General features: G+C 35.8%; 1 protein-coding gene across 2 annotated transcripts in view; it reads left to right on the top strand.

Annotated features, from left to right (window-relative positions):
- Positions 1-27,035, top strand: part of PCDH11X (protocadherin 11 X-linked) — a 466,628-nt gene that overhangs the window by 30,330 nt on the left and 409,263 nt on the right. For both annotated transcript variants that reach the window (XM_051630400.1, XM_051630401.1), the window contains exon 2: positions 19,379-19,962. In XM_051630400.1, the coding sequence (XP_051486360.1) occupies positions 19,423-19,962 (540 nt within the window). In that variant the 5' untranslated portion in view covers positions 19,379-19,422. The remainder of the gene's footprint in view (positions 1-19,378; positions 19,963-27,035) is intronic.

Here is a 27,035-nt window from a genome sequence, read left to right as displayed (position 1 = left end):
ACATCCACTGCTTTTAAGCAATACCAGTTTCAGAATTCCTCTGCCTTTATAACACATTCATACCAAACTAAGGAAAGGTTAATAATTAATACCAAACCAAGTACAGTATGCTTCAGAATGTCCTTCTTCTATCCTGTCATGCAAATACTTAAGAAGAGCAGGAATGGTATAAAGCTATTTATATCAGCCCTATGCTTGGCTCACAAATTACCTATAGAAGAAGGTCTTTCCAAGGAGCAGTGCCCATTCTCTTTAAGGCCCTTTAATGTTTTCAGGGAACCAGCTCCACCTTGCTACATTTGACCTTGTTAAAAAGACTGCATTCAAACAAAGAGGAACTAATCTAGATTTCTTGACAAGAATAAAAATTAAAGCAATCATGGGCTTTTCAAAACTTGCAGTGGTCTTGGCTGGATATGCTCACCTTGTAATTGTATTTTCCCAAGAGCCTTTCTCCCAAAGAAGAGGTTGGGATGCTATTGTAATGTCAAATCTGACTCACTGTTACAGTTGCTATTAAAAGTTAGCAGCTGTAATTAGGGGAGAATTTTGAAGCTGCAGTGTTGTATTGTCAGTTGTAACAGCTTTTAATTATCTTATATTTTTCTTTAAAGTGATCAGCTTTCAAGAAGTTGAATGTGCTTTTATCATTTTTACTCTGGAAATGAGCTGGCACATTTAATATAATTTAGACAGAAATACTGCTCCTGCAGAAAACAATTGGAATCTGTGAACTTTTTAAAGGATTTTGAACGCAGGAGACAGCCATAGTGCTTAGAGGGATTTTGCCATCATCCAATTAAAATAGTCCTCCATTCTCTCTAATACCATTCTATCTGGTCTTAAAATGCATAAGACTAATTACATTAGCCCACAGAGGCTTGCATGGCTAATACTATTGGCCATTTCCTCACATAGAAGAATTATAAACGATTAACCACTTTGCATATAATGCCAGAGTTCTTACTGCAGGACTAGATTTGATACATAGATAAGCTGTCATTTTCACACTGTGCTTGCACCAGTGTATGGTACTCTAGCCTAGAACAGATGCCAATGTTGAAATTGCAATGGCCAATTCCATTGTTCCTCCAGCCTACTTTAGTCCATCAGGAAACCAAAACCTTTTGTAGCTATTTCTGATATGGTCTTATGCTGAGAATAAAAAGAATAAAGAGAGAGCCTTATATTTTAGCCTTATAATAGGACAAGCTTTGTTATGCATGACTTCACTCCTTTGAAGTCCCTTCACTCGTATCAGAAAAAAAATCCTTAGTTTTCCAGGGAAGGACCCTGGTTCTTAAGGACTTGAAAGAATGCAGCTGGTGTGAGATCTACTTGGGAAAAAGAGTCTGGGTTAGCAGATTATCCTCTGGCATGCAGCAGTCTAGAAGGCAAAATACAGCTAAAGAAATACTGTACAGTATTGTCATTTTTGGCAGGCAGCATCCTTGTCAATATGCATGAGGACTCAGATGAATAAGAGAACCTGTCACCCAAGGGATGTTACACATTGATGACAACAACCAGTCACAGGTCCTCTACTCTAACATGTAGTTAGATTAAGTTCTTTTACAGTTGTCTCTGTGAAAGAAGGAAAACTGCTAGGCAGCAAAGTACAAGCAGCATTGGTAGTGCAGCCATTCTTGCAGCCTCAGGAGCTCCAGCAAACATGAAACTTAATTTTTATATTATGATATTGTCCCCTGTATCCCCATTACAGACCAATTAAGCCCATGATTCTTAGTTTCGGGGATGCTATCTCACTGCAGCATGTTGGTATGAGATTATATCGTTTTGATAAATTTTAATGTCACATAACATTCATATTCCACTAAAAATCCATCATGGGATAGATTCATGGACATACGATGACCTGGTTAATCTACTCTGTTTTTAATTATCCCAGACATTACTGTCTATTCTACACTCCCCAGATTCTTTGGGACAGGGGATAAATAATAGTTCACTTTGGGGTTTTTTGCTGTTATTAATGTCTAAGTAGTGATGACACCTTTCAAACCACAAAACTAGAAGTAATCAATCAAGCCAGTACAGGTGGGTGCCCGTTATCCTTCTAATACATGACTAGCATATGTCAAGAGATTGCTATTAAAACTGTAATGTTTCAGAAAGGATAATTCCTTCTTCCTGTGAAACTCCGAAAAGCTCACAAAATGCTGCAGGGGAATTTTATTCTTGTGGATCTAAATTTTAATTTTGAAATTTGGCAAATGGAAGCTTTCACTTACCACAGAAGAAAGATTTTTTTATTTCAAACACATTCAGAATTTACTTCCTGTTTTAGGCAAATTTAACACCTTGGAGAGATTTGGGTTTTTTTGTTGTTGTTTGGGGTTTTTGTTTGTTTGTTTGGGTTTTTTTGTTTGGTTGGTAGTTTTTTGGGGGGTTTTTTTGGTGTTTTTTGTGGGCTTGGTTTTGGTGTTTTTTGTTTTGTTTTGTTGTGGGTTTTTTGGTTGGTTGGTTTTGTAAAAATAAATGTCCATCAAACTAAATCTTAGCAGTAAAAACAGTGCAATCTAAATGGTGTTGGATAGTATTGGACAGTTACACAGTTATTGTCATGTAGAAAATATTCAGTATTTAGGGCAAGGAAATCTTTAACTATTCCCTTGAGGTAGATTTGTAAGTAGTGGTCACGTGCTCTTAAATTTTGCTTTTGAGCTTAAAATAAGTTTATCTCACAGAATGTTTTTCATTATATCTTTTCCATATAAGCAGTGTCTATATACACACTCCTAAGTAAGTTTAGAAATGGAAGCAGAAGACTTAGGATATTATGCTTTCCAGAGGAAATAGGTTTTTGAAAAAACTTGGACTTTAATAGCACTGGGTGAGACACCCAGCCTGGATATACATTTTCTAGTTCTGTGGGAACCTAAGTTCCACTGAAGTTCATGAGGACTAAAGCATTATTTCTTACTGAACCATTTGTGATCTGACTTACTTTCTCAGAGACATGTCAAATTAGAATATTTGAAAACTGATCTATAGAATCTGAATAAGAAAGTAAATTCAGTATCTTCTAATAACTTTGAACACAGCCTTTCCACAGGCTTAAAATCTCACTATTCCAAGGAAAGCACTGAAGGTAATTTAAAATTGGGTAAAGAAAGAAGCAGTCTTTTTTACTTTGGGGTACTATTGGTTGCTTCTTGAGATTATTGAATTTTTGTTCCAGTATACAGGAAAGCAGCATATCACCAACATGAAACAGAAAGCATTATGCAAGGCACTGTATCTCTTCATGTTTATGGAAACTTTGCCAACAATCTCAGAAAAAGCTGAATTGGACTCTAAAATACTGACACAAAAGGAATTATGAGGAAATACCCCTTGCAACCATAATACCAGATTTGTCATTCACACTATCAAAATGCTACATTATTCTTCATTTTATTCAATTAAATTAGAAATTATGTGTGTCCAATAATAACGAAAAATCTTACTTGTAGGCAAAGACCAGCAGTTATTTTTTCAGCAACAGATTAAAATAATGGAAACCTTACAAGTAGTTTGATTGGTTACAAAATTAGCTTTTAAAGAAACAAATTTCATCTTTCTTAACAAGAAAAAGGTCCGTATCTATTCCATATTTAAAATTTTTACAGGAAATGGTCACAATCCTACTCTAGGTTGGATTCTCTACTATTTTTGCAGACCTGTAACATGGCAACATGATTTTGATATCCAGTCAACCAAGTGTACTGTTAGTTCTTGCAGAACACTTCAGGTCATTATAGAGTACTAGTTATTGTTAGGCACTAGGTGGCCTGCTTGCTAAAACATAGTAATGAAGACTTACACAAAGACAATTTGCAAAAGCACTGAGTAAAAAATATGTAAATAAAAATGCATGTTTAATTTCTAATAGAGGACGATGCATTTATACTATCTGATTCAAAGTAACATACACTTGGAGACCTGCAGATAGCACAACGTATCTAAAACCAACTTACAACAATTTTGTTCTTCTCTTACAGACAACATTTAGCTCCTCTCTGTGTGATTGCTTAAGGAAGCCCAGCAACTCATTCATACTTTGAGTGAAAACATTCTTCTCTTACCCAGCCATGTCTTGACAGTGCTGGCATCACTGAAATATTTAGCTATATGTGCATCTTTTTTTTCCTTCCCACTACCATAAAAGATTTCCCACCCAAAGACAGGATACTAATTTGTATATTCTCTAAATTGTGAGTTCTTGGTTCTCTTGAAGAAAGTTAAAAACTGGAAAGTACAATATAGTAGTAGCATTTATTTAGAAACCTAATGGGTTATTGCATTATGCTCAGAAAAATGAAAAGGGTCAGTACTATTTATTGTTTCTAAGGAGCAAATTAACAACTTCTTAGGAGTAAGTTGTACACATGCACTTATATCAATATATAGAAAACACGAATAGTAAGGAAAGCAACACCTCGAAGTTTTGGGGTTTTTTTGTATGATTTGGTTTTTAGTAACTGAGAGCTAGATGTGACCTGTGGTCTTTCAGTACTGCAACCTGAGCCCTATGGTAGAACAAACCATACTAAACTCTATTTTTCAGCAATTTTGGTATTTTCATTTGTTGCTCCATGACTCTTCTTAGTGTCAGAGGAAGGAGATACCTGATGACTTGAGGTGGTGTTCAGTTCAAGTTTTGGACATTTATTTTTTTTTTAAAGTATGGATTTTATTTATTTAAATATAATTAAAGAACAATTTATATAACAAGCCTTCATTAAAAATAGTTTTACTGTTCAATCAAATGATTAAATAAATAGCCAGAGGTTTATTTTAATATGATTATTCACCTTCTTAATTTCAGGTCAAATGCAAGACTAACGAGATTGCTGAAATTCTAATTATTATTTTATCCATCATTGATTGAATTCTAAAATATTAGCAGTCAAGGAGAGTGCAAAGGTTTTACTGTTTGGCAGTATATATCTGAACCAAGGAATGAAAGATAATCTTCATTCCAAACTACACTATTTCTGGGCATCAGCTTGGAAATTCATCATATTTTTCAACTGAATTCCCCCAATGTCTCTGTTATAAAACAAATAAATGACCAAACAACAGAAAGCCCCATTGCACTGATTTCTAATTGTATAAGAAAGGGCATTGTGTGGCTTGTGTCATTACTTGTTTTCTTTTTCTGCTGAAATCAAATGAATTTCAACAATGAACTCAGATTAATGATAATATTTTTTGAAGACAGAAAAGATATTTCAACCTGGTATGCATGTGCTTTAATCTGAGTAAGAGTAGAACACACCAGCAAATACATGGCAGACTATAGTGTGTTCCACGAAAATGTCTTATTGCGTATTTTTTTCCTACAAGGAAACACCAACAGAATAGGAACAATAAGAACTTGTATTTTTGAGGCTTGATCAAAAAGTGTATTCCTCCACATTCTACCCAGGTCTGAGCATGAATCTCTTGAACTGATTTGAAAGAAATCAGACTTGGCAGTATCCCTCAGGTCATAGAGAATTATTCTCCATTTAAAACAATGCAGCACCCATCCACATTGTTCAGTAAGCAATAATATGCCTCCTCAAACTGTCAAGAAAAAAGACATCTGTTGCTATGTGGCACATCATAAAAAAAACAAAATCCACTACTATTGCTGGTAGTAGCAGTAATAAGTGAACCACTGGTGATACACTTGCTTCTGCTGCTGCATAGAGAAACATCAGTGTGAGACAGTAGAGCCTCAAGGAATTCATCATCTCTGGGTGTCAGAAAACAGGTGTAATGCACTGCCTCACGTAAGATAAAGTGGAACTTTATTAGGCAAGTAGACCTGTAAACTTAAGCCACCATATCACACTTTTAAAATACCTGCATGTTTGAAAAAATTTCAGAATATCTCATAATATTTTAAAGTATATGTGGAACAAACATAATTAAGTTCTGGGAAAGTATTCCAGTAATCCTCTTAAACTTCCCAATATTTTGTTCCTAGTGATTATGCTCTAATAGAAATTATGGCTTTTTTTCAATACCACAAAACTCCAATACGTCCAGTTATTATACCAAAACAGAACATTTTCTATGGGAAATTTGCTCTAGTGCACTTACATACACTGCATATAACACAACACTGGAGTTCTGACAGATTTCAGTAACAGAACACCAAGTTTCCTTCCCTAAACACTCAAGATTTGGATTTTCTAAGTTCTGAGCATCTATTTTACTGGAAATAATCAGGAGTTCTGAGTGACAGTTACATTGTCAAAGGTTGAAGATTTGAAATGTTACTATTTTCTCTATTCATTTAATCACAAATCAGTATTTCTACTTCTTATACCAGTAATTGATGGAGCAGGTAATCTTACTATTGTTCTATCTTGTGAAGCAACATATAATTAATTATGTCCTTGTGTCACTTCTGTTGCTCTTGCTTAAGTCATTCAAACAACTTCAGCATGTCAAGAAAAACGTCAATTTTCTTGGTAGGTCTTAGATTTGGAGGCATAATTAACTGATGTACAGGAACAGTCTATGTGATGTGTTTTCATGACATTTCTATTAAGACTCTGATACAAACATCTGATTTCCAGAAATAACAAAAAAGCCTTTGGTCATTTCTAGTTGATGAAGCAGGTAAAGTCACTCAAATGTGAAGAATGATAAAACTTACAAATGATACAGTATTTAATACAATCCTGTATTCTTCCAAGATTTTGTGTTGTGATTACTTCAGCTAATAGGTTGCTACGTGTCGTATTTTGGTGCTCTTTTCTATCTTTCTTACCTTTAAATAACAAGCTGTTATCAAGTGGTGAAGTCACTCCATTTATATGCAAAATTAGTTTTCTCACAGGTTTCTGGAGTGGAGACATGACCTTTAGACAAAACAGAGGAAGAAGAATATACATCTGCTTTAAAGTTTAATCTAATCATTGTTCCTTTAAGATTTTTCCACATTTAATTCCTACTTTCAAGAAATAATACTCTATTTTCTTAAAAAATGTTCTGTGCAGTATACCAGTAATGATTAAACACATCACAGGCCCATGATGCTGTGTAAAGAAATGTGCTTCAATATGGTTTTTCAAAGCATTTTCATGAACATCAATGACCTACAGGACTCTGACATGCAGATATGTAATATTCTCATTATTAATGTAGTTCCCCTCCCCATTAGAAACCTTTTGAAGCTATTAATCCTCATGGACTATGTCAAAAGAAGGAGAAGGGATGGGAAATAATACCCCAAACTTTTTTGTGTGTATTACCAGCCCAAGTCTATGTCACATTACTTGTGTCTAGACATCACTGACAGAAGGCTGCCCATGCAAATTTCTAGCCAGAAATATTTTGTCCACATTACAAACCCCTTTATCTCATCCTAATGGTTGACAGGTTTCGGTGAGGAAGCAGTGAAAAAATGCAACATTTAGCCTGACATTTGTAATAAAATCAAAAAGTAAGTCTTCAATGTTCAATGCTGACACAAAACATTCTATGCAAATATTTAATAAAGGTCTGTTGTTGAGGTATGTAGACTCTCTCTTTACCCTTCTGTTAAGGCATTTGATTTCCAGATCTACAATTCTGGCAGATTTTTGAAACCCTACCAAAGTTACCACTGATTTTAGTGGCCTTTGAATCAATTTAAAAGAAAATAGTTGATCAGATCCTCTACCTTGTAGAACCATATTTACTATACAAGTAAAACAAAATTTGAAGTACAGAATCAGGCCCTGCACATCAAACTGCTTATAATTCTGTTTCATCCAATCCTGTTACTCTTTTTCCTAAGTATTTTTTGTGCAAGTAGTCTGACTGAATTTTGGGAGCTGCCTTCTCCCAACTCTAAACAGCTATGCTCCATCATTTCCACTTTACATCTCGCCACGTTCTCTCCCTTGTAGATTAAAAATATTTACTAGATCATATTTGCATTCATTAAGGAGAAACAATTAGGGATAGTGAATACTACATTTTGAATATATTTACTTCTTTGCTGCCGTAATTTCTCCAGTCTTGAAAGCTTGCTTAAAAGCAAGCCTGAACCTCCATACCCAAAATATATTAGTATTTGTAATCTACAAGGGTAGGAGGATGCAAAAATGCTCCCTTTTAGAAAAAAGATTAACTATCAAAGCACAGAATTTCGGTGCTTTGAAAAGCTATCTGTGTGTTTGCAATCTCTAATGCAGTTTGGGGATCTGTCAGGACGAGAGGGGCTAGGCACCAGAAAGTGTTTTAGCAGAACAGTTGGATGACAACAATGTAATTCTGTTTTGCTCTTAAAATAACAGGGAAAAATACTTTATATTTTTGTCTATATAAGCTATGGAATTAAAGACATCTTTTCCTTATATGTCAGTAAACAGGATACATTTTATGAGTAATTTCTTAAAAAATTACATTACTTCACCTTTCAAAAGCTGGTATATCTTTAATAACCATGTATATGCTAATATAGAATTATTAAAAGTTCAATCCTGTTCCATCAGTATATAAAGGACTGTTACATTTTTTTGCAAATCATTAATAGTTTGCTATAGTTTTTGATTGAAAGCTACATCAAATAATGTGTTGGTTTTTTTCAGAAAACACGGTATAGATGATGATGATGATTATGATTATTAATTACTTCCACTGTATCAACATACTGAAGCAAAGGTAATCTCAAGGCACAAATGTAGTAAGGAGAGAAATCCTCCTTAGGAGGAGTGGAAGAAAACCAGATAATTAAAGACAGAGTTGTGCCACAAGAAAATAATCCAACTATATTACCAAATTTTATATAAAATACATATTTACTCTACCTGTATTATCATAAGACATAAATTCATGCCCTCAATAATTTAAAATATGAATTACTAAGGCTTGATCTTAATCCTTTTAACTCTAACCAGCTGGGATCAAACTCAGATGCTTTTGGTCTCCCACTTAATAACTCACAATAAATCTTTTATCAAACTGCTTTTCATTTTCTTTTATATGCATTTATTTCCTACAGTTAGTAAAAGAAAAAGGATGGTTCACTTCTTCCTCAGAGGAAGCTTTTCTGAAGCCACACTCTGCTGCAGCTGCTATTGCTAGCACCTTTTATCTTTACAGCACCATTCACTTTGAGCAATTCCGAAGCCCTTCACAGGGATTTTCTCTCCTCATCCCACCGAAGGCCTGTACCAACAGTGCTGCACTGAGGCAGCTATGGGAAAGTAACCATAGAACAACCTTTCCACCCCAGCCACTGGTGCTTATGTAGGCCAGCCTGCCGCAGCTTAGGCCAGAATCTGCAGAGGATTTTAAATGCTGATTCATGTCAAAGCTTACAAAAAAAATTACAGCCTCTCTTTGCCCTGGTTGCCTTCATCTGCACACCTCAGCTCGGAAGACAGCACGCACCCCTGTGCCACAGGTTCTACCGAGGCAGGTTTACTATTTGCTGTTTATATTCGCTTCTCAGGAAAGGGTACCTTGTCAGATGTCTCTCTTTCAGCCAGGGGAGAGGGGAACCCGCCAGGTGCGAAGAGGCAGAGGAGGGATCCGCGGGCTGAGGGGGAGGGAAGGGGAGGGAAGCTGAGGGCAGAGGGGCCGGCAGGGTGAGGGAAGGAAGGAGCGAAGGCTGAGGAAGGACCCGGGCTCTGAGGAAAGATGGAGGGCTGAGGGAAGGAAGGACCGAGGGCTGAGGAGGGACCCGGGCTCTGAGGAAGGACGGAGGGGTGAGGAGGGACCCGGGCCCTGAGGAAGGACGGAGGGCTGAGGGAAGGAAGGACCGACGGCTGAGGAGGGACCCGGGCCCTGAGGCGCAGCTTCGAGAAAGAGGCGGGAAGGGAGGGGCTGTCACGTGGGGCGGTGCGCGCGCAGCCTGCGCCCCCGCCTTCGCTCCCTCCTCTTGGCTGAGGGGAGCTGGGGGGGTGCACGCAGCGCTGCCGAGCTGTGGTGTTTCTCCGGTTATACCGCAGTTTCTACCGCAAGACCTTCCAAGGCTAAAGGCGGTGGCTCTGTCTTTGTGTTCAGGTAAGCAGCGGTAGAGGGTTTGCTGTAGGAAGCGCCTGTGGGAGGGAGTGGTGAGAGAGCGGGGGTCAGGGCCTGCCTGCCTGGGGGAGCAGTGAGAACAGGAGGGACCTTCATTTATAACGGTGTTTTCCTGTTTTGCCGTAGTCTTTTTTTTACAGTATGGTTTTAGTTTGTCTTCTAATAAAACTTCTCTTCAGGTGGTTTTGTTGGAAAGGCCTTGGTCTCAAGTCATCTTCTCTGAAGAGAGTCTGCGTTGTGTACTAGGATGCTTTGTTCAGATGGTGTGTTTAGGCAGAGTCAGTTCCCTAAACAACGTGCTGTTTGCTTCCCCGCTATTTGTACCTGCACATATGAGAAAATTCCTTCTGACGCGTGCAGTTAGTTCCCCGTTAATGGTACTTTTAGAGATTCCAGAGCTGAGTTTCTTGTTTAAAAGTATGTGTTCTGTTGTGTCTGCCTGTTGTGTGTGACAGCTTCGGACAAACATGGTGATAAAGCTGTTAATTGGTGAGATATGTGCTAAGAAAACCTTTTAGAACTTAGAAACTTAAGAAAACCTTTTAGGTATAGAAAACTTTTTTTTTATTATATATTTAATAGTTTAAACTCTTGACCAGTACCTTCTAGTTTGAATTTAATTTACATTTAAGCTATTCTTAAGAACAAAAAAATACACAATGAAAATAAGTAACTCTGCTGCCATGAATGAAAAACCTACTGTTTCTTATTTAAAAACTTCCACGGAGACTATGCTAGTGTTACAATTTTCTGTATACTTTGTATAAACTTCTGCTAGAAGGAGGTAGATTGAATAGGAGACATTTCAGTTCTGTGAAGTGTTAGCAGGGATGAACATGAAATTGCCTGAACTATTTTCTTATTTCTCATTACCAAGGGAGAAGAAACTAAGTTGTTTGATGCTTACCTATCTATTACTTACAATAATAAGTAATCAAATAGGTTAGTGAAGGACTGTAGAAGTGTATGAATTTTTTAAGTTTTAACTTAAGCTTTTCTAGCCTTACAGCATCAGAAATGAAACTGTCCATTTCCAGACAGCCTGATGGGAGGTCGGAATATTCAAATACTAAAATATGTTTTATACTTGCTTTGTTGCTGTAATCTTCTGGTCCTGTTTAATGTAGACATGCTTGTAATTTGCTAGGCAGAGATTATGGTGAAACTTCAGCTACTCTTTTCAGGCTTTGACTACTGTAAGAACCTGTTAAAAAAATCTGTGAGAGTATTTTCATAGGATACTCATTCTTCTCTGGATGTGTTATGCTGAGGTAGTGATGGAAATAGAAAAGTTCAAGTGATTGAAAAAGAACTCAAAGCATTCTATAATTCTGTGAAAGTAAATTCTTGGTATAATTTAGAGTTCAACATATGAATCCTGACAATCAGGGGAACTTTTTTTTCCTTTCAGAAATTTCAAGGAACTGGTGCAATAGTCCAGATATCCTCGATTTAATAAGAATTACAATATATAAAGATATTTTTTTTTCCCCTCTGAACTCCAGACTTCTACCAAAAGAAAAAATGGCATTATATATAGGTGGGGTTATTTTTTTAATATATTTTTTTAAGTCTTAAGAACAGTGTTCTTGCAAATAGAAATTTTGGTTAAATGCAAAGAGTAACTGTAATTACATCGTCTCTTAACTGGAAGGGGGATGGAAGAAGGCAGGTGAATGAAAGAAGGAATATTTTAAGTTAATGACTGAAATCTAGGCAGAATTGTGTTCAGTATTAATCTGTGAGCAGTATTCCTGTACTTACAAATAGTTGAATTGTTTAGTAGAGACTCTGAACTGTTTTTTCTATTATTCAGTAACAAAAGTTAAGTGGCAGCAAGGCAGTAAAGCAAAATGTTTTACAGATGAAACAGGTGATCTTGATAATTGCCATTTTGAAGGATTTAACACAAGATTTTCAAATCAGATTTGCTATCATTTTTAAATTAATAAATACATAGCATAAGTTGAAATACATCCAATTATCACATTTGGTTTCATATAATTTCTTACGGTGATACCACATTCTCTTGCCAGTGGTTCAGGGATGAGTTTTGTTTGCTTTAGCAGACATGTAATTTTCAGATTCAAGGCATTAACAGATTTTTCAAGGAACAAAACTAGAGCAATTTTTACTTGCTATGTAACAAGTATTAATGTATACAAACACAGAACTAAAACACTAAGAAAATTACATAATGAATAATTCTATAATAACGGGATTTTTTGTATTGTTTTTGAAAGTCATAAATTCTTAGTGACTATATTTGAATTTGTAGAGCAGTATTTATTAGCTGTGGAGTTGTAACATTGTGTCTTGTGGGTGTTTTTTGTTTGTTGTTGTTGTTGGTTTAGGTATCCCAATGTTCCTTTTAAGAAAATGGAAATAACCGTGGTTATTAGGGAGGTTTTTTTCATCTGTTTTTCCAAGATTGCTATTCTCAGCCCTTGGCTTTCTGTGCAGTTCTGGTGCAAAGCTGTTTCACTGCTAGCAGCAGGGCTATCTGTTTCCCAGTGTTACCTATATATCAATAAATTTGATACTGCAAATTTTAAGAGTCTTCTAAAATCACTTACAGGATATTTAAAAAAATGTTTGCTGAGAGGTTGCTAGATGCATTTTTCCAGACATGGGCTGTACTTACTATTTTAGTAAAAAAAGAGACTTCAACTTTACAGGGATTCATTTGAAACAATTAGAAGAAATTACTCTTTATACCATATATCCATGTGATTGAGTTCGATTTGTACATTCAGCATGCTCAGTGCCTTTTGTGTATTTATAGTTCTGTTCACTGTTTCCAGCATCTTGTTCCAATGAGCACTCTATTAGTTGCAGATTAATATGAGGAATATAGAATTCTGTTTCACTAAGAATTTATCGGTTGTTTATTTTCCACATCTTGGCTGCTTCTTCATGTGGCTGCAAGAATCTCCCACTTGATCATTAACTTTTTATTTCTTGAAGTGAAGAGTATTTTTTTCCCTGTAATGGAAAATTCAAACAAACAAAACTGGCCTAAAAATACTCCATTTCTAATGCAGTGAAGACTGAATCCAGAGACTATGCAACTGTAAGCAAGTTGTGGCTCACAATTAATTCTTTTGTTGACTTAAATGGGGATGGGGTGATGTTTTCTCATGGTGATAAGATTTTCCAGTTTAATTTGTTCATCACTGGAAAAAATAAAATTAAATAAACCTCATTGAAGTCAGTACCATCACACTAATAAAAAATAGATCAAAGAATAAATCAGTCCTTTAGTGGATTTAGAGTAAAATCATATGAGGGAATGAATTTGAAAGCCTTGCTAATATAACAAATCGTCAGTTTCTCTTTGAGGTAGGTCTTTTGTTTGAATAGGACCATAAAACGTACTATGTAGGGAGTGGGTTCTGTGGATAAGTATCGATGATTGCAAAATAATTTGTTTGAAACATTATAGTATGAAAATGAGCTCAGGTTGTTTATTTTTTTGTGCCTGACCTTAAAAAATAAATGAGGGGGATTCCTGTTAAGGACACATCTTTGTGGTGTTTCTTATTGTCAAGAAAAATTGTAAGAAATAACAGTAAAATGTCTACCTTTTAAAAAAAAAGTTAACCAGCCAGTTCCTTTAATTAAACATGCTATGTGTGAAGACAAAGGATAGACCTTGTGTTCAGCTATGTTAGTGACTTACAGCAAAAAAAAACCCAGCCCAAACACTCAACACAAAAAATCTGCAGTACCAGAAAGACCCTACATAACTGTCGAGCAGCTGAAGCTTACAGGATAAGGTTGAAACCCATACTAACTTGATTCTGAAACTGGAAACCTCTGACATATTGCATAGAAATGCTTAATTATCAATGGATACTTTAGAGGGAGTCCTTGTGAACGGGAGTAGCTGCAAATAGCTCACTCTTCAGTTAAATGGTGTGATAATAATTCTGTTGACTGACAAATACATCCCCTGTCATGGGGATCTTTTGTTCTGAAAACATGTTTTAACACAGGTATTTAACTACTCGTATTTTGGGAGTCCAAGGTGGATTTGCTGAGAATGAAAGGGGGAAAAAAGTTGAAAAAGTGTGGTATACTAGTGAAATTCATCCATGTGATTAAAATAGAATGAGAATACCAATATAAGAATGGGAGTGATATTTTCAGGATTTTTTCTCCATTACAATTTCAGTATCTGGATCAGTATCTGTAGTTTTGGGCTTTAATGCAGTATTTCTGAATTTTAAGAAGACTTCTTTTCTTAATTGATGCAGCAGTTACAAAATACTACCACAGTGTATTTATTCCTGCTTTAAGTAGAGTTTGAAGCCAGGTATCAAGAAGTAGTTTTACTTTTTCATCTGCAGTAGACACCTGGACTCTTTAGTGCATTTAGCACTTTTCCCTGATCTTCTAAAGTGAGAAACAGCAGTCAAACCCTGTAATAAGCTACAGGAATTCAGACTCAGGTAGAACCAAGTTAACCCTTGTGTATAAAAACAGACTTAGATTTCTACCTTCACATCATACTATATTAGGTAAAGATGTTCATATCCTATCTACTTTTATAGGTATGACTTGACAGCTGCTAAATGAAGATAATTAACAATGATAATAGTTAAATTATGCCATTAATATTTTGTATATTGGACAAAAAAGCAGGTATAATTAAGTGCATAGATATTATCATGAAAGAGAATAAATCTCATACTGTTTTTTCTCCTCCTACCCTCCATGTTGTCCATCTGAATCATTTGCCTCACTAGTTAAAGAAGTCAGTAGTATAGACATCAATGTATTCTTTTTAAATATGGTAAAATGGCTTGGCAAGCTTAATATTACCTTCTGTTAATCAACTTTAGTCCTTAATTTCATTTTACAACCTTAAAAGTGTTAGTAAAAGCTGGAGCTTATGAAGGGTCCTTTAGAGTTGGCCTACTCTATTTAGCCTTCTGTACTTTTTTTGCCTTTATACTGCTGTCTTCAAGAAAGCTTATTTCCACACACTGTACTGTGGCTGCCTTTCTGCCCAGTTCCTTTCCTTTTTTCCTTTTTGTATTTTTATCTTGTCTTAGTTAATCTCTTAACTTTTTCCACCATCTGTTGCCATTTTCATGCTCTCTTTTGGGAATTTCTCTTAATGTCCTGTTTTTTCTGACTGCCACTTCCATTTGCAGTTTCTTTAGCCTTTCCTTTCATTCTTAGATTTGTATTTGTATTACGTTACCATTTTGTGGTGTGCATATTTATGATATGTAAACAAATAGAAAAGTCATTAAATATCGTATGTCATTAGAAATTGTGATTTCGTACATGTCTTTCAGGATTATGCTTGGTTGCCAGAAAGTACTTCATGCTCTTTTTCTTTGCATTGCTGTTGCCATAGTATTGCTATAAGTGCTGTGGTATGAGTGACAGGCAACACACAGTTTATTACTTTATAAATAGGTTGCTTAAAGAACAACACTTTCCCCATGGCATAAGTAGTTGTACTCCATGTCTAAGCAGAAATCTTGAATAATTGTGGGGTTTTTTTCCACTTAAAGGTCTACGGCACTAGAACAGTTCTTAATGGTTCAAAACTGTTCCTGGAAATGTTTAGAAAGGTCAGTTAAAAACTCTGTTCTACAGAAGTTCAAGAATTGCAAGTCATTGTTGGTTGCTTTTCCACTTCAGAGCAGTTTTCAGTTAAAACTCAAAACAAGACCTCTTGGGTGTCCATCCCGTTTAGTAGTTATGGAAAATCTACAACAGTAAAAGAGATCTCAAAAAGTCACACTAGCGTTTCTCTTACATGGTTTATAACAGTGGTGTCCTATTGTTTTCATGTTTTAATGCATTTTCTTTAATGTGATACAAAAATATTTAATAGAATGGTTCAAACTTAACTTTATTGAAAAATAAATAAAATAAGCATAGCAATGTAACGCTAAGAAGTTCTACCCCAGTTTTCTATCAAACCACTTTGAGTCCTGCTATTGTTAATTTACAATCCCTAGCCACTCCACTGCATTTATAACTGGGGTTACAGGAATTCTTATCCATTATTTTTAATGTGAGTTATCTACTTATGTTCCCACAATTTTCACAACTGATGCAGGTAAGTTTTTAATTAATTGTTTTGACTGATTTTTGTACTCATCCTCAAATTACTTTGAAGTATTCCAGTAATCCTGTTAAACTTTACAATATTTTGTTTCTAGTGATTATGCTGTAATAGAAATTATAGCTAGTTTTCAATACCACAAAACTTCAATACTTTCAGTTGCTAGACCAGAGGAGAATAGAATGTTTTCTGTGGAAAATTTGTTCTAGTGCACTTAGTTTATATTGCATATAACAAAACACTGGAGTTTTGATAGATTTTAGTAACAGGACATCAAGTTTCCTTTCCTAAAAACTCAGGGTTTGGGTTTTCGAAATTCTGAGCATCTGTTTTACTGGAAATCAGGAGTTCTGAGTGACAATTACATTGTCAGAGGTTAAAGATTTGAAATGTTACTATTTTTCCTATTAATTTAATCACAAATCAGTATTTCTACTTACACCAGTAATTGATGGAGCAGGTAATCTTATTACTGTATCTTCAAACCTATGGAGAGAGGTGCAGTGTAGCATTACTAACCTTGTTACTAATCAAAGGAATTTTTATAGTGTAAGATAATTTATTTGAAAGATGCATACGCATTACTGGATGATATTATTTATAGTCAAACTTTACACCAATAATTGTCACAGAAGAATATGGGCTTGCAACAGGAATTTGGTTTATATTTATGTTTTGATTTTTTCCAAATTTTATTTCTTCCCCTCAGAAATTTTTATTTCTTCCCTGTTTTGTCTCTAGTAGAGAGGAAAAAGTGACATAATATTGCTTTCCAGTACACACAGAACATGCTACCATTCTGAAATTTTGTCTTGAGGGGAATATTTAACTATCAACTCCTCAGTGTAACCCATATGTTTTTATTAGTGTTTTGCATGGAGCCAATGTAAATATATTTATTTTAATAATAGTTGATACAAAAATGTACTTCCCTGAAATGAGAGCTTTCTGCAAGTTGACTGTACATGGGCAATTACTTCAGTGGGGTGACAATTGTTGAAGATGTATTTACAGAAATATTAGACAGTTAGTAAATCATAGTAGTTAAGCTAATGTATTTGTACACCACATTTCTTTCATTAAACTCATGCTGCTACCGTAATGTTACTATTAATGAAAATGAGTATCTGCTGATGGTTTCTTTATTTACATATTTAGTTTAATATTATAATGGATTAAAAAAAATGGATGCTTACAGTACACTGTTTAATCATTCCTGAATGCCTGTTCAGTGTTGTACTGTGTCTTAGCATACTGAGTTACTAAAGTACTTATAAGTCACTGAATTAGTAAAATACTACAGGTAATGCAGTAGCTATGCCACAACTGCATATCCAGTTCTCACACATGTCAGCAATCTCATTCAGGTTAATTGAATTACTCCAGTGAGCAATACCTTTTTTCATAAGTGAACACTTGCAGGATGGGACTTTTTATTTCATATTGCTCCTTTTGTATAATCATAAAGGCAGAAAATGCTTTACAGATAAATCATGTGGATGTGGAAAGATACACCTTGCGGATATAGCTGGAATGTTCTTTATCTGTTACTTCCCATCAGAAGAAGTTTGAAGGCTTGAAACAGAATAGCAATCTTACGAGTTCCTAAGCTGTTTCACTGCAGAGTCAAATGTTTTAATTTAAATTACCCTGAAAGTGGTACTGCTGAAATGCAGTATCTGACGGGTGAAAACAATTACTGGCTTCAGTAATTTCTTCAACCACTGCAACTTGATCTGCAGGAGTAAATCAATCTATGTGATGACAGGGAGAATAAAATCAGAAAAGGCAGGGGAAAAAAAATTACATTTTTACTTGCACAATGATAAGCATGTTAATACAGGTACATTTGAAACATGCTGAGCTGGTAGGCACTGAAGCTTCATAATCTAAAAAAAATGCTTTCAGGTGGAACGCTTGAATATCTACATTACTGAATGCTTACAGAAATGCTATCTTAGATTATTCCAAATTCTGAAAGGGCAGAGTTATGCAAAGCAACATATTCTGTACTAGGAGTTAAATAGTTTGCTTTTGTCTAGAAACTCTCAGCTGTAGGTATATAGTTACATGTACGCACCTTTAAGTCATCCCATTCTACTTCTGTTTGTCTTGAGAGGAGAATGTATTTAATTGAGCAACTAGATTGATGAGTGTCAAGTTTTCTTTAGCCCAGAAAAAAATCTGTATGAGCAGACATCACCAGATTTAAAATTACGCAAAATTTCTTACAGTTCATTCTCCAGGGGCAATATTAAGTGTTGTCACATAATAGAAGGCAAATTATTGCTGCTTAGTATTTTTTTCTTTCCTTTTTTTTTTCCTGTAAAATCCAAGACAGCAAAGAAATCTCAACTGTTTTGGAGTTTAAGGAGAAGCATCCAAATGGGGATTATCTGGCAATATGGTGGGTAGTTGGAGAACTAAGAGGGTTACAAGTTTATCCTTCCTGCTGGGAAAATTCTTCTAGCTTTAGTTCTTCATCAGAATTTTCATTGTTTTGTTGTTCTCCTGCTGTGTTGAAATTTGTGCACTACTGTTGTGGATTTAGACACATAATCCAAACTTCAATTAATTGAATGCTAGTATTTGTTTACTTCCAAAGATCAAATCAGATCTTGTAATCTTAAAAAAAGGGACTGCTGTTAGTGTCTCTGTCAGTGTCATCTGTCTAACAGATGGCCACCCATTGTTCGCTGAAGTTCACTAGACTCCCACAGGTTAACATAGCCTTGCCATTTTAAGTTCCTATATTAACAATAGCCAGATTTCTTTGTTAACAAATATTACTTATTTTTTTCAGTACAAAACTTGGGTGTTCTTGGTTTGCCATCTCTGAGCAAGAGATATATAAAAAAAGATGTTGTTCTCAGCAGATGGTTGCTTGCAAAATTCTTATCAAATTTGTCCTTGTTTTTTTGGTATGCAAAGAAAAGTGTGGCAGAGGGCTCAAAGCAAGGGTTTTTCTTTAGGAACAAAGGAGAATTTAGTGTTGGAAGAGGGGTTTTTATTCATTCACTCATGCAGTTCTAAGAGTTGAATAAAAATTCTTTAGTAAATCTCCGTGTTTAGTAACAGTTTTAAGTAAAAATTTATGCAAGAAATGTTACAGACCTTATGAAGGATTGGTAAGTCAAACCACTTTATTAATAGATTTTCAAACAGATCAGGTTATTTGCTATAGGAGAAGTACTCCTTTCATGTCTCCATCACTTTAAGAACACTGTTCTGTAAAATTTTAAGACTCTTTCTTTCTTTTTTTCTTTACAGCTACTCTTGGTGTTCTGCACAAATACTTATTAGTCATTCTGGAGATGGACTTGCTGTCTGGAACCTACCTCTTGGCAGTCTCATTAGCCTGTATTGTATTTCAATCTGGCGCACAGGAGAAGAATTATACCGTGCGGGAAGAACTGCCTGAAAATGTCCTCATTGGCAATTTGCTCAAGGATCTTAACCTAACGCTGGACCCAGATGTGCCCCTTTCCTCACCACTACAGTTCAAGCTTGTGTATAAGACCGGGGATGTACCATTAGTACGGGTGGAGGAGAACACTGGTGAGATATTCACAACTGCAAACCGAATAGACCGAGAGAAGCTGTGCTCTGGCATCCTTAGTGAGAATCGCTGCTTTTATGAGGTGGAGGTTGCTGTTTTGCCTGATGAAGTATTCAGACTGGTCAAGATACGATTCCTAATAGAGGATATAAATGACAATGCCCCCCTCTTCCCCTCAACAGTGATTAATATCTCTATCCCTGAAAACACAGCAATTAATTCTCGTTATTCTGTCCCATCTGCCGTCGATCCAGACATTGGTGTGAATGGTATTCAACATTATGAACTCCTTAAGGTGGGTTTCTTCCATTTTTCTGTGTTACCTTCTGTGTTACTGTTTTTCCACTAATGTTGCCAGTCCTTATCAATCCATTATAAATATGAAGCTGTGTATGATAGTAGTGGGACTGCAAATACATATCTTAAAATGTTAATGTATACATCTGAGTTAATTCTAGTGCATAATATCTTCACTTTGTGGAAAGCTATTTATGTGTATGTCTAGCTGTGTAGTAATATGATGGAGCATGCATGTCTCTGTGAACTCTCCACCAGTATCCAAATTGTTTATATGCTTTGGCTAACAGTCTCCTTAGACCATTAAAGATATGTCCTTACTGCTACCAACATGACAGTGCCAAATGCAACAATATTTTGCATTTGGTTTATGTCTCCCTCTTTCATGACTGCTAGATTTGAGCAGTAGAACTTAGCCTGGAAGATCATGGTGTGATGCTCATCTCTATGCCGGTGAGTTATTCCGGAATGAAAAAGCTGTTTATCAAATCAGCTTCATAATGTTTGGGCACGTGTAATCTCTGGGCAGGAGAAAGTTCAAGAAAGACGCTGCAAGGATAGGGGTGTCAGTGGCCTTGTAAGTGCAGATATTTTGTGTTCTTGCTTCTTCTACCCTTTGTAGCAAATGACAGAAGTGCAATTAGGGAACACAAGAATAACACTTAAACATGCGGTGTTCAAGAACCTGTGCTTGCCAAATAAAAAATTGCTTTCGTTTGAGTTTACTTAAGTAGATAGCTTAGAACAGAAAAGAAACTTGTTCTAAACCTGTTGGGTTGTTGTCCCTGCCCGTGCAGGAAGGTTGGAACTAGATATTTGATACAGATATTTGCACAGCTCTTTAACATCCCTTCCAACCTGAGCCGTTCTATGTTTCTTTGGTTATGTGGGAAGATGAGCATTTCTTCATTTCCCTTGATTTGGAATAGGGAGCTATTAGGTAGTTAGACTGCTCAGCAGCCAATCTGACACACTTGTTACTGACTGGAAGAATATAAACTAGTTAAGACAATATATTGTTTGATTGACTTGATAGCTAATATTCACCGGTATTTACTGGTGATTTCATTTAAAAAAAGGGCTACCTTATTTAGCACTTCTAAATTGCTTGCAACCTGAAGCAGTTGTAATGGTGTGGGTACTAAGTAGTGACAAAGACATACAAATCTGTTTCAGAAAATGGCATCCCACTAGACACTGCTGGTTATTTATCTAAAAAAACCAAAACCACATGTATGTCTATCTGCTCTTGATTGCCTAGAAATTTAACACTTTTCAAGAGCTTAATACCGAGTTTGAGGTCTTTGTAGTAAGCTTTATTTAAACTTTAAAACTCCTAGGTTGTGCTGAGACCAGGCAGATCTATGTTTGGGGATGATTTTTGGGTTTTTTTTAGATAGCTAACCAGAAGCAAGTCGAGTTGGGTGCAGGGTTTTTTTGGCATTTTAAATGGAAACAAGAAGTAGCATATTAAATAACAGTAGCAGTAGGAAATAAACCAAAACCAACACAACGTGGCAAAATAATACATGTTCTGAATAGAGAAATATTAGCTAACATGCTGTTTTTCTAGAAAAAGGAACAAAAATAGAAAACAGCAAAATCAGAAAGTCCTGGGATTGAGTGAGCAGCAGTTCAGATCACCACAATGGCAGTCTTGTGAGTTTATTTTTGGACTGTGTGTTCAGAAACAGAATATAACAGATCAGCAGAATGATAGCGTATCTGTATCACACCAGGGATACATCTAAAATACGTCCCACAGCTATACCAAAAGTAGTGTAGGACTTAAGGACTTGTCTAAAGGTGTAATGTGAGATGTCTGCCAGAGCCCCAGGTTTCACCAAGAGTTGTGCGAATAACCTTTGAAACAGATATTAATAATTAATAATTTGGTATTTGAATTAGAGAAATAAAAACAGTTACATGGTGATTCAGGTGTCTCTGAAAAAGTGCTTTTGCCACATGAAGTAAATTAGGTGATATGGACTACCATAAAAGGATGTGGACTGAAAGTTCTGAGTTTTTGTGCTAGATGTGCTGCAATAAAAATAATTTGTAAAATCTTAGTCCAAAAGATAAATCTATTATATGAATCAGTTGCATTTTTCTCTTGTGTTCCGGTTCGTTAGGTACTTCTTAATTTATGGGTCAGCTACCTTTAAATAAGTCAGCATTTTCACACACCTTGGAAAGTATCTGTAAAACCAAGAAGCGGTGTATGACAGCCAGACACAGTTTGGAGCGTTAACGTCCAGGTGTTATTCCATTAATAGTATTTACAGTATTGATACCCAAAGTGATCATATAAGCAGAGGGAGGAACAACTAGGAGAGATTAAGGGTTCTGGTGAGCAGGCAGGGAATGTAGCCTACACAATGATCTATCATTTCTCTGATGAAGAGCAGGGAGATGACCTAGAAGAGAGGGAGGCAGGCACACAAAGATGATGTCGCTTGCCTTTCACATCCAAATGCTCTTCTCTAGTGTGTTATCCTATGATAGTTTTTTTGGGCATTCTGTGAAGATACTACTGTCTTCTGGCTTTTCACGTGTGTCGACCTTTTCCTTGCTTTTATAACCAGCATACAGAGAAGTGAGGAAGCTGCAGCATGAGACATCTGAACAGGATGAGTCTATCAGGGCTGATAGGGCATTTTGGGAAACAACAGATATGAAGATGATGGGCAGGGCAGCATATTTGGAGGATGGCAGAGGAGTGGGAGATTATAAGATATGCAAGTAATTTTGTAGAAGCACAAAGGCTGGTGCTTTATTATGAGTGGAATGTTTCTTAATATTTAAAGAAAGTAATAGGAAACTGACAAGCTGTGCAATGAAGAGGAAGTTCTTCAGTTATATGTTACTTTTTGCAAAAGTTAAGCTAAGATGTGGTTGTTTTCTGTGAAACCAGGCCTATTTTGGCAGAAGATAAAGATTTTTTTTTTCCATAATAAATTGTGAAAAAGAAACTCACTACAAACTCAGCCAAATAATATATAGGTCTTTAACACATTTTCATCACCTTTGTATCTTACTGGGAAGGTAACATTCATGCCATGGAATATTTCCTCACTTCTTTACTGCCCTTCTCCAAGTGTGGGGGGAAAAAGGCTGCTTTTAATCTTTGTATTAAGTTTCTTTTGCTAAGTGGGTATTATAAAATCTTCTAACTATAAGACAGACTTTCATTTTGTTTTACTCTCATGCCTCTTTGAAAAAATCCTTTTAAAATAGAAGAAAACAAAGCATTGTAAAAAAGCTATTCTTGTATAAGAATAGCAAAAGCAAAATCTGCAAAAACAAATTTTTAATTGAAATATGAGTGAGCAGTGACTTCTGATTAAGGATTAATCTGCAAATACTAATTTTCTGGTTTAATCCCTGCAGGCAACTAGGCCTGCAAGTCTTTGCCCTCTTCAGGGCATTAATGTACATTATGTCTGGTAATACCACAAAAGTGTTTAAAATATTTACATGCTGTTGTTGATTACAAAAATGGGAGCTGTTTCAGAGCAGGTTTTCAGCTCAAATGACTGTAATGGAGAGTAACCTGCATACTTCCAAAAGGATTAGTAAAAGTGTATGTTTTAAATTACATTATTGTTATCGATTACTTAGGATTTCTTGTCAACCAGGTATACTGTGTACGCTAAGTGTTACATCGGCATAACAATGCCCAATTAGCAGTGGGCTCAAGTGAAAGCATAGCTCTGCTCCTGCTGGAGCATTTTCTTCTGTCAGCTAATCCTTTGTGCTAATAGATTGTTTCTTTAATCTGTCGCAGTTTGGGGAAAATTAAATGGATGTTACTGTTACAGTTCCATTACTCTTACCTATTAAAGTAATTTACCTGTATTTACTTATCATCGGAAGCAGCTGGTGCATTCCTTTTAGAATAATATAATAATCTTTTTGTAGCTGTCAGTTCATACCTCTGTAATCTGACAAAATAAATTCTTACTCAGTCTCAAAACACGTCAGTCTTGTCTCCAAGGAGAGTTGCCTCTTGCTATTGTAGATCATCTCTTGTGATGTCTTTCAATAGAAGCTTTCCCCTTTTAGATACAGTTATCAATTCTATCACAGATGGAAGATGGAGTTCACGAAACTTCATCATATTTCAAGCTTGCTCTTGCAGCTAGTGGTTCTGGATCAAGGAACTCATGTCGATCTGAGAAAATCAAGAATGAAGGGAAGATGAGAGTGTTTTATGGAAAATGAAAGTTAGGAAGGTAGTTAAATCAAAATTATAGAGTGATACTAGATTTACTTTCTGGTTTTGATTTAACTATAAGATGAGTGAATTCATTGTTGAGAAACGTATTATAAGCAGTGGTACAAGGTTGATAGTCAAAGAAATGAGCAGTGGAGAAGGAGAAACAATATATTTCTGTTTGTGTTTTAATGTTGCACCAATTAACCAATTCTGAGTACACAGAAAGGAAGAAAGCATGATAAGTGTTCCAGCAAACTTCGTAAACAGTGACACATGGGTAATATTTTCTTTAAACAGGTATTCACCAGATCATCTTCACTGTCCCAAGCATGAACTGATTGACCCTCTCATTTCTGTTCTTTCTTATGCTTTCATTCCTTTAAGTGGAAGCAGGAGCCATCACTTGTACTCTTAAATGGTGTTTGAATGAGGGAGGATCCCACAGCTAATCATAGGGAAATTATTAAAGCTAATTTTTCTGTGTGTGCTTCAGTGGCAGAAGAGGACAGTGCAGTGGTATACTGGTCCTTTAAATTAGGTCACAGAAGGCCTGGGTGGTTGTTAGGAATATCTGCCTTATGTGAGAAAACTGCCAAGATAAAGCCTTTTCTATATGTAAATGGACATTTATTAATATTGTCAGGTCTTACTGAATAGTGCTGTTAGACATTAATAAGATTAGGTAAATTTTAAATTCATTACTCTCCTGTTATCAAAAATCCTTTGTAAATTTATGGCAACCTACTAGTAGCCAAGTCTTTTTGCACTTTCTAATTTCTCTTTTATTAGCAATCCTTTCTAATAATGTTGTAAGGGTCATATGGCTGAATTGTAAAAGATGGCTATTCAGGATCTCAGAAATCTTCATTTTACGGACTTTATACTCAGGAAGGGCCTATTTAAGATAGGAAATGTCTTGACTTCCTGATAAGATGATGACAGTAACTTTTCAGTTATTTTCATTGGAGAAAGACTAGTGATATTTCAAGATTAACTGGCAGTAAAGCGATAATCACTTATATGTATATTGATATCTCAGGTAACAATAGTACTTAGGTATTTGAACCTAAAACAGAGAAATAATGTTGTTAAATAAATCCTATTTGATAGTGCTTAAGTACATGGTGAAATTAATAACGTGAAAAAAGAATTAGGGTGGGGTTTTTTCCTCCCACTGTCATGTAGCTTAGGTTAAGATTCTGAATTTCTTTTTGGTTTTGGTAATGACTTGTATTTCATACCTCAGTTCTTTAAATGAATTAGCATAGGGATTTCATTCAGCATAATTTTTCAGATGGGTTAACTTCTGTCTTCACTGCAATGGCTCATATGGTTTATACTTCATATGCTTGTGGAACAGTCCTGGGTCTTTCTCATTTCATGCACTAGCATAGATGGAGAAGGTAATAGGAAGCTCAGAAATGGTTTTAGGAATTTTTTTATCTGGAGTTGCACTCAAGTCAATCTCTAAGGTCACCCTCTAGTGTCTTCTAATAAATATGAAGGGTTGGACTTTTTGACTGTCTAAGGTAACTTCTAGCTGCCCTTTAGAAGAGAACAACTTTCTAGGACAGACAGGCTGTCTTTTAAATTATGCTGAGTAATTTTTTTCCTATGTCCACAGTGGCAGTGGGCAATAGGCTGCAACTCAAACATCTTTCTCCATTATTGCTCAAAGATCTGTGTATTTGTTTAATGTCATAGCATAGGTTCAGTGTTTTTTCACATGGGTGTTTCCTTCTCCTTGTTTTATCCACTGACACATAGATAATTACCATCTGAAGTGACAGGAATTTCAGCAGTCCCTTGAAGACTTGGGAATACTACTTGTGGAGATGGCCAGCTTCACAAATGGAAATTGTTAGTAAAAATTACCTTCCTTTAATATACCTTTTTAGAGGTTGAAGTGCCATTGCAAGTTTCTTCTTAGTTTTCCAGGTAATTTAGGATTTTTTTATACTGTTTGTTTTGTTCTGTTCATGAAGTAGTAAAGTGGTAGCTAGGGCTAGATTTGAAAATTAGCCTTCAGCTACAGGGAAGTTCAGGCATTAGAAAAAAGGCTCAATTCTTCAAAAGACTGAGCCTCACAGAGTCTAACACTCTTCAAATGTATATAACATTTCCCATCGATTATGCAGTTCAGTTAACGTTGTCCTTAGTACTGTTGTGTAGTTTCAGATGCTGACTCCGTAAAGCTCTGATTGGGCAAAGGGGCTTCCTGTTCCAGAAGCTTGAGATCAGTTGGTTTCAAGTAAAGCAATAACTTCAATATAATGGTTTTAGTGTGAACTTTATAAGTGAGTGTCCATTGCTTTAGAAATGAGTTCTTGAAAAACAAATATATTTTCAGAAGTTAATGATTTTCCTTTCACTCTGGCTTTTGTCTGATAGGTGCAGTTAGGCTGGGTAACAGCTTTGTTTCTTGGTTTGGTTGATGCAACAGTTCTCTTCCCCCATGCATTTGTCTTTTTTTTGCATGTATTACAACCTAACTTACCCTACACAACTTTCATTTACCACAGTACCTTCCTATAAAAGAAACCTGTAGTGACCCTATTCAGTGAAGATTTAGGTGTGCACAGCAAGTGCTGGCTAAATGCTTTTAAAAACACATTCAATTACTTGGGACAGGATACATTTAGGCAACCCCTTGTGTTGAGAAAAGAGAGGGGAAAAGTCTATTAGCATTGCAAACTGTATCCTAGTATCAAAGATGTTCAGAATTTTCTTGTTACCTGTTTCCTAACCGTATTAAGGATGTTGAAATAATGAGGAGTAGTTCAAATAGAATGGAGTAGAGAGTTTACCCAGCTTTCAGTTTAGGAGAGAAGTAATTGGCTCTCTGCCATCAT

The sequence above is a fragment of the Apus apus genome, chromosome 12, assembly GCF_020740795.1.
Source record: "Apus apus isolate bApuApu2 chromosome 12, bApuApu2.pri.cur, whole genome shotgun sequence".
In the NCBI taxonomy this organism is placed as follows: domain Eukaryota; kingdom Metazoa; phylum Chordata; class Aves; order Apodiformes; family Apodidae; genus Apus; species Apus apus.
This window is presented reverse-complemented; position numbering and strand designations above follow the sequence as displayed.